Raw genomic sequence first — 13,789 nt, forward strand, 5'->3', positions numbered from 1 at the left:
ACTTTCATATGCAAAATATAATTTTCTTTATTAAGTCTTAAAGTTTATAAAGCAATATTTTTCTCGTGTCTTTTTTTTTTCTTTTTGCATGTTGCCTATCCAACATGCAAAGTAATTTTCATTTTAAGATTAAAAATAATTTTATGCATTGGAAAATTTTCAAATTCCACATGCAAAATATTTACAATGTCTAGATAGTTATCAAATGTTTGTTGAGAAAAAACTTTTTATTTTATCTGTTATTTTCAGTAATGAATCTCTGTGCAGGTTTGGTAGATTTGACTGATCTCATAACCACCAACAAAATTAGAAAATAAATATATATTATACCTCTTTCATTCTAGAATGACAACAAATTATAACACAAAAACATAAATATTTAGACTAAATAGCTTAAATCTCATAACATCATACATTTATATATATATATATATATTATATTGACCTTTCAGCCGTGCCTGGCTAACAATACAGAAGTTACAATGATGCGCCACATGTGCTCTCATGTTACTGTATCCAATAATATAAAACTGATTATTGCTATTTAGAAATAAGTTCTTAAACTTATTTTTCTTAAAACTAGAAGAGATAATTGTTTGCTTTACTTCTTTATTTACTGTTCTATTTCCACCTGTCTGTAAAGTGTAAATCTGAATCTCACACGTATAGTTAAAATGTTCAATGTTGGACCCTTCCCTTGAAAGAATCATTATTGTGTTATGCAGTGACACCTTCCCAGTCTAGAAACAGTTAAGCCAAATCTTACTTTATTATTGCATCCCTTTCCTATATTTATGCATCCTGTAAATACGGATTTGAATACAGGACACAAATATTTGTATTAATGTTACCACTACTACAATATATCCTTTAACCCATTCCAGACAGCACATGGGTGAAAGGCCGTGTCATCACATTCGTTGACTCGCATTCAAAATCATATTGAACTACCATTTCAGGAATATATGTCAATAAATTTAGTATGAGACTGTAAACTATAATTCAAATTTTGATATTATACATTACTCAATTTCTTAAATTAAAAGTAAATATTAAAAGAACATAGGTAAATATTCATTTTTGTGTGTCACATGGTATGTTGATTGCAGCAGTGGTTCAAATTAGATGTTTGTGATGTCAAAATACTAAGTCTATAGTTTCATTCAAATTAGGAACTCAAATTACTGATATTAACAAGCTAGAATATATAATAAGTACCTCTTATCTTTTCTATTTGCTAAGATATTGTTCATGTAATAAATCAAACACAGTCACACCTCACCCACCTCTTTCCAATTTTGGAAACACTCCCTCATATACACTTATTTTTATATATGACATGAATAACCAATTGAAAGCTCAAAATTTCCCCGTAGTGGCTTTCTTAGTACACCATCTCTTTCTTTCAAACCAATATTTCAAGGAGATAATCTGCTTGAAATTTCATATTTTTTTTAGACTAAAATTATAATGGAATTCTATAGTATTGATATAGTAACTTATGATTTTTTGTTTAATTAAAATGTATATATAAAACCTAAAAAAAATTATTTCATTTCATATCCTACCTATGTGAAATTTTAAAAGGCTATCAACCTACGTCAAGCAGCAACCAGGTACAAAGGTTGTAACGTTAAAAACAAAAATACTCATTTATTGTTTAGGTTTATTTACAAATATTATTTTTGGGTCTCATATATTACTTGAAACCATAAGGAGAGTACGTGATTATTAAAAAATTAAAAAATAGATAAAATTTGCATTTTATAAACGATACAAATTTTTTAGGATTGCAAAATAATGTACTAAAACATAAAAAGTAATCAGTTCAAATCTGGAACAAATATAAGTATTGTAATCATTTCTTATAAATACCATTTCCTAATGTAATTTTCCAAGATATTAAAGATCATAATGCAAAAAAAACTAAATTTATCACAAGTAACAGGCTTTATGTTTCTTAAACTATGTACATTTATGAAAGTTCTTGAGAAGTTTCAAAACTTTTTAACCAATAGTTTTATTGTTGGAATGACATATAGCAAGACTTGCATTGGCTACTAAGAAAGTTAGTAGCCAGTAGTCATTGGGTTAAGGAATCATATATTGAATAATCACTCTCTGTGAAAAGTTAAGAAAATTGAACTTATGGGAACCACATGTTTTTTCTCTTATTTTAATAACTTCTAAGTAAGAAAAAACTTATGTGGTTCCCATAAGTGAGGTATATTTGATAAAAAAAGAAATGATTTTCAACTTCAAAAAAAATTAATATTAATATAATAATATTTCAACTTGCATCTTTGTCACAGTACAGTGTAATACAAAAATTGAGAGCAATTGATATAAAATTAGGCTTATTTCAGAGTTGTATTTGAAAGAATTGCATCAAGTAACCTAGTAACATCATGTATTGGGCAACACTCGAATAGCACTGTTGTTTAAATGGCAAATATACAAATTCTTAAGCTATATTATTAGGTTACAAGGATAAAAAAAAAACAACTGTTAAATATATATGATAATAAGTTGGTATGTATTAAACAGTATGTGTGAAAATAACTTAAATATATATACAAATGTTGGTGTGTGAAAATAAAGTATCTAGGTACATCATGTCAATATATAACACTGTATCCTGACAAAGAAGCAAGTTGAAATATTGCTATATTAAACTATTACTATTTGTTTTTTTCTGCGAGTTGAAAGTCATTTTTTATTTATAAGATATGTCAAAGGATTTACTTTAGTTAGCAATTCACACATTAAAACCTTCCTTAAGTATTTTCAATGTACTAATTTATACTCATGTAACATTTTCCAGTGGTCCTACTTTTACAAAAAAAAAGTGTAAAACAATAACAAAATCCTGTAAAAAACAATTAGATAATATTTCAATAAATATTTACTTCAAATTATCAGGAAATAATGAAAACTGCATTACATTTTAAAATCACAGTTTTAAACTAATATTCCAGGCAACTGTTAAAAAAAAAATCCTTACAAATATTATAATAAAGTTTTAATTCTTGATAAACAGCTTGAAATAACTGCAGAATAAAGAAAATGTTCACAACAATTCAATAATTATAAAATTATTTAAAGAGTTATAGAATTATTTAAAGTACAAATTAGAAGAAAAGAAAAAGCTTTTCTCAGTCAAGTTTGACATTTTAATAAATGCGTATTATCTAAGGTTTTATTGTTACCTTATTAATCTGTCTTTGCTGTGCTGACATGCGCTTCACTTTTTTTTTTCAAGAGCTTCTTCTTTCCTTTTTGTATATTCTGAGGACATTCCTCCAAATGGATTGTGTGTCTCATCATAACCTTCATCAATGGAATACCATTCTCGATCCAAACGTTTTTGTTCTTCCTCCCAAGCAAAACGATCCTCCTCTGAGGCCCATGGCATGTTTGTTTTGCCAGCATCTATATAAAATTTACAGTTTTACATATATTAACGGACATCAAATGATGCTAGATTTAGTCATATTGTAGCAACCAAGAAGAAATATTATTTGAAGTATTGACACTACTTTTTAGTTTTTTATTACCATAAAACTCAAAATTAATATTAAGAATCTACAATATAAAATTTGACCACTCTTCATATCATATAAACATATATTTTTAACAAGAACAACCAAATACTGAAATATTAAATTTGTACAACTCTAACAACTGGGAAGACCCATGTGCAAAGTTCACAACTTGGATGTTACCCATAATTTACTAACTTCATATAATGATAATACAGTATATACAGGCTGTAATTACAGTCTTTACACTGGAAAACTTTAATTAGATGTTCATAGCTCGCAAGAAAATTCTAAGTTTCTAATATTTACTTCATTATTTTCATTATTGTTCACATCAATAACTAAAATTGTTTGAATTCTCTTTTTACTCATCATCTGCATCAAATTCATTTTTAAATTCTGGTTAAAATCACATTTTTTAGAAAAAGGTTTCAAACTTTTTCTTTATCACAAAAATAATACCATAGGTATTGATAGGATGAGTTGAAACTAACAGCTTAACACAAAAAATACTAAGTTCTCAGAAAATTAATCTCCTTTCTGAAAGTCAATAATCTCAAAATCTAATGAAAATATCCAGTATAAAAATAATTTTAACAAGTTCTATACAAACAGAAAGAAAAATATAAACTGGCAAGAGCAGTTCTAAACTCCTGGTAAATAGATTGCTTGGGTATAAAAATTTGTTGTGAAATATATACACGACTCTTGTTAGCAGTATTTTTGAGCTTCTTTTTATTTCACTTTTGATTATAGTTAGATAAAAACTATGAAAAGAGCTAGAAAATTGACTCAATTACTTCTAAGCATTGATTAGTTTCACATATAAAATCAGTTAACCAATATTACATTAAAATCAATTAATAAAAACTAGTGTTTTCAATTATTACTATTTTTAATTATTCTTACTCTTAAAGTAATTGAAATATTGCTATTATGACCTATCTATTATTTTCAATTAATTCAAGTTTGTTCAACTTAATTACTTAGTGTTGTGACTCATAAAAGTAAAATAATCAAAATTAGTGTTTCTGATTATTACATTTTATTATTCCAACCGTTCAAGTAACTGAAATATTGCCATGATTTCTCCTTAAAATTTCCTGATTAATTTTATGTTTATTCAACTTCGAGCCAAAATGGCCTAGCAATTACTGTGGTTATCTCGTAATTCAAAGATCATGAGTTTGACTCACTTGCTACTAATCAAGCTTACCCTTTCAACTGTGGGGTTGATATGTTTGTTTCTTTGTTTTTGAGTTATGGTAAAACTACTACAGCTAGCTGATAATGTCCTTAATTTGTAACTGCCAACAAGTGAGAAGGCAGTTGGCAGGCAGCACCAATTCTTGGACTATTCTCATTACCAACAAATAGTGGGATTGACCATATAATAGCACTTCTCTAGGCAAAAGGGCAAACATGTTTGGTGGCACCAGTTATCACATCTATGGCCCTCAATTCATGAGGAAACCACCGGGAAATGCAGGACCAATCCTATTTGCTGGTAAATAATAGCCCAACAGTTGGCAGCGAGTGCCGTTGACCAGATGTCTTCTCTGTTGTCGGTAGCTCAAAAGAAGGGATGGTAGCAGATAACCTTTCTAGCTACGCAATAATTCAAACAAACTTGTTCATCTTCAGATACACATACCAAACGAATTTGCACACACAAAAAAAAACAACTATTACTACTTCAGTTGGTGAAACTATGCACAACAGAATGCATGCATTTTGTTTGGGTCAAGTGGTTGTTGATTATATAGCTATAACTAGCTACTGTGATGCCTATTGTTTATGTTTACCTTATTTGAACTAAACAATGGTGTAGAGTTAACTTAACATATTGCTTACATATTTCAAACTACAAATCCAATGTTACTTATGGTAATAAAAAAAAGGTTATTCAATATTCTTTATTTGGTCAAAAGGATGATTCCTAAATACCTTGCTTATTTGATTGTGTTCACCAGAAATTATTAGACATTGAGTAATAACAGTCTAAAATTTTTTAACAGCACTAAGTTTTTACATAGTTAAGTGAACTGGACTCCTTTCAATTATGACCAGATGGGAAGCACTGAAAAGAGGAAAACAAAAGTCTGGCTTTTGTCACAAAACACTTAAACCCTGCCTAATACATTAAGCTTTAAGTTCTTTGAATTACTGATTTCTCAGCACACTCATGTTTCTACAGTTTTTTCCAGACTGTACCTTAAATGTAAATGTACTATTCACCTTAATGTGTTCTTTGTTTTTCATAAGATCCAAGTGAATTTGTTTCCACTGAATTACATATTATCTATTATATACTCTGACAAGAATTTTTTACAAATTTTATTACATGAAATCTAATGATAAATCTAATCACAAAGAATAAGTTTCCTTAGTTTAGTACAGTAGTCATCAAAAATTTGTATGGAGAAACTTGTATTTTTGGCTTGTTACAGGTTTTGAACCACATTGTGAATATAATATATTTTTTATATACAACAGCTTAAGATTAAAAATCAAATTTAATCCTAAATTATTGTACCTTAAGATGTCTATCACATTAAATGAAGGGTAGCTTGAAAATGTCTAAAAAAAATTCCAAACAATTTGAAAATAGGAAGATTAGTCTCATGAGAGAATAGTCAATTAATTGACTGTAATCAATTAATGAACCCGATGATTAATTTATTAGGAAGTTCCACTAATCACTCAGCTTCTTTAATCATGAAAAGTATTTGTTGAATATATGTTTATACTTCAGTTTTCATTAAATAATGAAAATACATTTCCAAATATTAACTATATTTTAAAACACATTTTTTAAATTTTGAATGGAAAAATCAGCCTGTAGCTTTATGCTCATTTTGAGATTGATTTACTTCAATCCATTTTCTCTACTGTTACAGTTACAAAAAAAAACCCTTTCCTTTCTAGCTATATATAATATTAGCTGTAGGGTGAGCATCACTATCAAGGGACCATCAACATATTACATTATGTATACTAGTACATCATTGTTTTTAAGAAAAAGAAGTGTCCACACAAGTATCCCAAAACATAGCCATAATTGTTTTAAACTTAACTTTAACTACAGCAGAGCCAAATATTAAGTTATTAGTTATGAAATATTTGAAAATTAATAACAGCAATAACCAGGATTTGTTCTCACTTATAAAGCTTGTTATTTGGTTAAATGGCAAGACATTTCATTACCTAGTTTCAAATGTATTTTATAAAGATGAAAATCATTTGGTATTTTATTACTGAAGTTTTTCACATTAATTAGTAATTTTTAACTGGAATTTTGTTTGAAGAATTAACTGTTAAGCTGCAAAAATACAGAATGCTTACAGAATTGTTAGCCAATAAAAATAAAAAATTGAACAGCAGTGTCATTAAAATAAGTCACAAGATTTAAACTTTTTACCATAATGTGGTTAAAATTCTAGTAGCAAGATAAATACTACAGAAATGATTTTTAAGTCACAAATGTCTAATATTATATTATTTCTATACCTTACAATAACATACAAGTGAAAACAAAAAAAAAAATTAAAACTGCTCTTAAATATTTTAAAAAACTACCAGTATCCTAACATGATATCTGTGATTTCAATAAGCTAAAATATTATTTCAGACAAACTGCAAACATCATAATATTACTGTTCAGATAAAAATGGAGAAAGGTGTTGATTACTTTGTTATATAATAGTCATCACCTTGGTTAAGTAAAACATGGTAAAAATGATACGTACTTATGAATGGTTCCTTCTGAAGCACTTCAATGATTAGGATTCACTCTTAAGAAAAACCAACAAACTACTAACTTTTAGTTAAGTCAAGTCAGATGGTAGAGTTACTAGAATCCATAAAGATGCATCTAATACAAAACTACATTACAGTAATTAAGATGAACTACATATTACACAAAATTCTATTTTAATAAAAATCCAATTAATATAACAACTGCACATTTACAGAATACTTTTGAAGATTAAAATTTGGTGATATAGGAAGTTGGTGTCCTAGTGTTGATTCTAACTAAAACTAGGCACTGGACAATAAGTAGAATTTGGTAATTGATTACTCTCGCATTAGACTTGGGTACTTGGATTAATTAAAAATAATAGTAATGGGAAACATTAATTTTGAGAAGTTGATTATTTTCATAACTCATGACACTACTTGATGAAACTGAAAAACCTTGAACAAATTGAAAATGAAGTCATAACTGCAATATTTTGATCACTTGAATAATTGGAGAAATCAGAACTAACTTTGATTAGGTTAACATTTTCCTAACATTAATCAATTTAATCTTAATTGTTATTAATCAGTTATTTTATAAGACTAACTGATATTCATAGATATTAGATTATATCGATTAAGTAAGTTAATTGCTCAACTCTCCTTAAAACACAATCCTCATACAGGATTGTTTTCTCTGACAGTTAAGAAAATTGTTTTCAACCTGTTGTATACTCTGATAGCCCTATATATTTCACTCTGATGTATAATTAAGACTGTGTATATTGAAACAGATGAAATATACAAAAAAAGGTCTATTTCTAGATTCCTTAGATTAAGCAGAAGTGGGCATTACATTTTTAATGTAATTAAACAAACCAGTTATGATATAATAAATTTATTTTAACTGCTGTTCAGTAGGTAAATAAGATCCTTAATTTTATAAAACTGAAAACTCTTCAAGCATACCTTCTAAAGTCCTCGGTGTTGCTCCAGTTTTTTTACGATCAGCAGCCCAAGCATTGTACTTGTAGGCTGGGGTGGGTAGAGGTGTATCACTGTGGTATTTCTTGTTTCTAATGTGCAAAATATGATGAATAAAGCAAAGCATACAAAGTATTAAATAAACACAGTAAAACTTTTCAGTGATTTCCATTAAACAGACTTTTGGATAACTTTGAACATTGAACACAAAACTATGTTTCATAAAAAAAACAGTAATCTACATGAATTCCAAAAAAATTTTCATAAAAAATGTTAAAATCACAACTGTAACAATTTTGTGACCTTTTTTATCATATGAGAATCTGTAAAAACAACAAGTTCTAAATGCAGAAAAAAAATCTAATGTAAAATACTGTGGAAAATACAAACATTTTTGTTTCGCAATACATGAAGTTAAAGTTTTTTTACTTCCCTATTTTTATAGTTTTGTTTCTTTCTAGAAAATCAAGTATTGTTGCACAACTTTACAAAAAGTGAAGTTCTTGTAAATCGATTTACATTCAGCAAAAAAGACAATACAACCAAATCTGAGACATTTAGTCAAGGAGTGAATGTATTACCAGCAAAAGAAAAGTATAAACAGAAGAATACCATCTCAAGTAAATTTTAGTTTGAAGTGAGTGGTTATTTCTTACTACTTGTAACATTCTCCTACATCTGTTGGGCTGTTCGTATGTCTTTTTTTTAATTTTAAATCATCACAAGTAAGACTGGTTACCCCAGACCCTATGTATGACTAAGAAAAGTAAGCATGTTGATAAGAACAACACACACTTTACAAAACCACTTCACGGTCAATGTACACCAAGGAAAAGGCTGTAATAAGTAAAGAAGTCCCACAACAAATTTATAAAGGTAATTAAACAACCAATATGTTAAGAGAGAATAATAGCTCACGGATTTTATTTCACTTCTTGGCCTGCCATGTCTTTTGTAACCTACGTATGCCCTAACTCTTACTAAGTATTATCCATGCTGAAACATACTAAGTCACATTGACAAATTTATTTCAAAAACATAAAAAGTCTAGTGAATTTTAAAATTGAAAACAGAAGTGAGAGCAAAATAACCTTTCCATAAGAGAACAAAGGAAACAGCACACAGTCACAATATACAAAGTTGATACTGAACAACCTCTATAAAAATTAACAAGTCACAATATACCAATGTCACACTAAACAGTCTATAAGATAACTATGTGACAATATACAAAGAACATCCAATATAAATTTTATCAAGATAAATGTGTTACAATATATAAAGATCCTACTAAAGAATTTCTATCAAGATGAATGTGTCACAATATATACAATGATCACACTGAACACATTCTGTAAGTATGACTATGTATGGTAAAAATAGATACAAGCTAGTTTTTCAGAAGTATAAAACCATCAAAGTAATACAAGTACAGCAATAGACAATTAAAACTGGTAAGAGTGGCCACAGAAGTAATGTCTATTTTAAAAGTTTTCCACTGAAATGCAATGGATATTCCAAATACAAATCTGTTGAGTCATGGGAATGTTTAACATTGTCAACAAAAACAACAACTGTTGATGATGTCCCCTTTTAAGCAAGTTTGTTTTACACCATATAACAACAGCTTATATGTACTAAACAAAACACTAAGTGCATCTACCATCTAAATCCACTGTACTAGGAAAATAAGACTGGTAGCAATAAAGCTGTCCTTTTTTCATCAGCACTGAAACATTGAAAATGAAACTTTTGTCTGGATAGAAGAATATTCCATGTGAACAATGAAAAAGCTGTGATCTGTTATGTATGAGAGCAGACTAAAAAGAAGTATGTAATAGCTCAAATATAAGTTTGCATAAAGTCTGTAGTTTGATAGTTGCCTTCTGATTCAGAAATCATCATGGTAGAGGAAATTAACTAAATTAACAAGATTGATAAGTTATGAAAACAAAATTAAAGGTTTATACACATTAACAAAAAAAAAAAATAGCCAAAAATCCACTAATAGAGATGAATAAATGTACAGAAAAAGTTAGCAAAAACATTGCAATGCTATAATCCAACAGAAATAAAGGGGTAAAAATGACATTCATTTGAAAATGCTTCAACTTAATCTGATAGGTTACATATTGAAAAAGAGTTAACAACGTACTACTTTGTTAATTTATATACATTTCCATATTCTACAAATGTATACTTGTTTATGAATTTTACTCCATCATGTAAAAATTATTTCACCCCATACAAGTCATTCAAAAACAACAACTTCACAACTGCCACTCATCTCTTATCATTTAACAACAAGCTGCCCCAAACCAAAGGAAAAACTCAAATACAAATCAAGTTACTCAGCAAGATATTCAACAAATGCATGACTCAGCTACCTGACAGAAAATACCATGTCAGCCAGCCAGATAACCCAGACCCATCCTTATAAAAGGAGAAAAGCTACCCAGACCCAACTGCCTCCTGAGTCCACTAATGACAACATTCTACCAGTAAACTCCCTCCAATGATTCTGTCCTTTCTTCAAGAGCCTTTCTGCGACCACCTTTCATCCAACTCGCCAACTGTTGTGTTAGTTTATTACCATGCCTATTACTCCTTCCTTCTTCACCAGTTTGTCTTATTAACATCCAGGTATAATCAGGCACTGGACAAGCAGTTTATTCAGCACCTGACAAGTGAAAGTGGATTTTCTCTGGTTAATCCCATTTCCCCCCACAACAAAGTCTAGGCATTGGATTTTTAGATCCCCTCCACTACGATGGACCATAAGTATGATAATGGCCATTGGATAAAAGAGAAGTGATGCAAGCAAAAATTTCAAGCATGTCAACATTATAAATTTCAAAGTTTAACCGCTCAATCATATCAAGATCGGGGCGAAGAGAAACTTTCATTTCTGAGCTCCCCCAGTTGTCTTCCAAGGTTTACCCTGGGAGATCTTAAAACGAAACAACTACCATGTTAAATAGAAATAGAGAAGAACTCTAGTTCATACACTGTATAAATATAATGTAGAATACAAAAACCTTAAACAGTATGCAAACCTGGTTTAGATAATACTAATATACAATAAGTTCTTACTTTCTTTCTGAAAGGACACTACGCTCACTTTTGTTACTTCTGCCAGAGCGAGAGGAAGGAGTTGGAAGATCCCATGAAGAATGTTTTGATGGAGTACTGTCATCATCTTCTTCCCAATTACACCTAGATGGAGTATCTACAGAGAATGTTTATAATCAGTAGCATATTTTCAAGAACAATTCTTTTTAGATTTCATTTTCTTTCTTAAAAATGCAAGACCTTAAAATAATCAGTACTAATGTCAATTCACAACACTAAATGATGGAATGTGTTCATAAAGATGCAATTTTTTTCACTCGTAAATTTTTAACTCATTCCATATTGGGTCAGACCATATGACGAAACCAATAGAAACTCATCTCTGTTAGTCGTTTATTATTATGGAAATAGTTTTACAGGACTAGAACTATACACTGTACAGTACTATGAGAAACCGGTTTTAAAAGTATAAAAGAGCCCTTAAAAGAATATATTAATATAATGGAAATGTATGAGCAGGTAACATGGATTGTTTTTCATAGCTACATGTAGAGCTTCTGTTTTACTTTAATGTCTGCAAGATTTGTATTTAGAACAAAAGTGTCATAAAGCTGAAGATACATGATTGTAAGTTCACTCATTAGAGTTAATACATTAAACAGACAAGAGTACTGGAGATACAAAAAAAGGAAAATTCTTATTAATTACATAATTAAAATAGTCTTTAACTGATACTAGGTGTTATTATCACATAATCAGTGCAATCTATTCATAATCTTACATATGATTTAAAATAATAATTCAACAGCTGTATCTGCATATGAAACTAATTATTTAAATTCTAAAAGATTATCTTTAACATCTCAGTAACCAAATAACATAACAAGTAATGTAAAATACTCATCAGAAGATAACAACATTGATAATTGGTCTGTTGATGATTTTAATAGTAATACTTTCAATAACTTAACTCTTTCAGTATGGGCTTGGTCGCTGGGACTGACCTCATAACCAATTTTGTGCTTGTTATAGTTTTCATGCTATACTTTTTAAATTAGTAAGTGTATGTTAACGAAATCTGCCAGATTATCAATAAACATTACAATGCTTTCATACGCAAAATATCAGATATTATTTTTAACTCTTAAGGTTTGTAAATCAATGTTTTTCTCATGCATTTATTTTTTTCTTTTCGCATGTTGCCTATCCAACATGCAAAGTAATTTTAATCTTAAAATGAAAATTACTTTTATGCATCAGCAAATTTTCAAATTTCACATGTGAAATCTTTATAATGTCCAGATAGTTATTACATGTTTCTTAAGTAGCCATGTTTCAGTAGCCATAAAAAAAAATCATAGGATCATCATTTATGTGCAAAGCTACCCTCACCAACAGTACATAATATAAACATACATTTGTATAGCATAATATTTAGTGATTTAATAATGTCTGAGATACATAATAGATAAATATGTTTAATTTGAATAACTAGTTTTACTTTTAATTATAAAATAGTGAATGCTTAAATATTTGTCTCAGACCTACATGACTTATCACATTCTCTATGTTAAGCTGAACAACACTATTACAACTACACCTATCCTTTAAATAGCAGTAAGACTATGTGTGTGTCTCAAATTACATTATTATGCATATTTAAAGCCATAACTAAGATTTCATGTTTATATATGTACATAAAAACATTTTAATTTTCTTTCATAAATATATTTTTATTTCAAGTTTATGTTTCATTGCAGCCGTACTTTTGTTTATTGCGCCGAATAAACCATGGGGTCAGCAGCGTGAACTTTGTACGTTTACCATAAACTATCTCACCCTGTTGGGGGGCATTCTCGTTCAGCCCAGCGTGGCCGCATTTGAACATTACTGTAGATATGACAGTAAGAAAGCTTTTCGGTACTTGAATATCAGTTCTTTGAACTTTCAAACAAGTTTATTTCAACATATGTTCGTGTATGTTGTTTCACTATAGAGAAAAAACTAATTGCCACTACTAGCGAATGTAACAGTACAGGTGGTTTCAATAAACACCGCCAGAGTCTGACCCCTTGTTACTTGATACATCCTGTTAGAAGAGATTACCAAACGATACAGACACCATAAATTACAAAGAAAGTTACTTTACAGCACTTAAAAGATTAGTCCTGGTCACAAGGAAAAATATAAAGTTCTTATGTGGTAATGGTAGTATTACAGACAAATCACACAAGTTTATCATTCTAAATACTGAATCATATTATTATTATTATTATGAACTAAATATAAAATTATGCTAATTTATTGAACTTAAAACTACCAATTTAAATTCAAAAGAATATAAAAAATCACAAACTCTTTCAGTTCAAAGTCCTAAGTCTATTCATGTAAAGACTTTGCACTCGCCACTCGATAGCTCTTAACCCTAACAATCATGGATCAACTTCTTT

At 29.1% G+C, this 13,789-nt stretch overlaps 1 protein-coding gene across 1 annotated transcript in view; it reads right to left on the reverse strand.

Annotated features, from left to right (window-relative positions):
* Positions 1-13,789, reverse strand: part of LOC106478171 (pre-mRNA-splicing factor ATP-dependent RNA helicase PRP16-like) — a 51,837-nt gene that overhangs the window by 29,558 nt on the left and 8,490 nt on the right. The window contains 4 exon segments of the mRNA XM_022381696.1: positions 3,210-3,247; positions 3,250-3,432; positions 8,253-8,359; positions 11,361-11,496. Coding sequence (XP_022237404.1) covers positions 3,210-3,247; positions 3,250-3,432; positions 8,253-8,359; positions 11,361-11,496 — 464 coding nt within the window.

Source organism: Limulus polyphemus, unplaced genomic scaffold, assembly GCF_000517525.1.
Source record: "Limulus polyphemus unplaced genomic scaffold, Limulus_polyphemus-2.1.2 Scaffold186, whole genome shotgun sequence".
Classification (NCBI taxonomy): domain Eukaryota; kingdom Metazoa; phylum Arthropoda; class Merostomata; order Xiphosura; family Limulidae; genus Limulus; species Limulus polyphemus.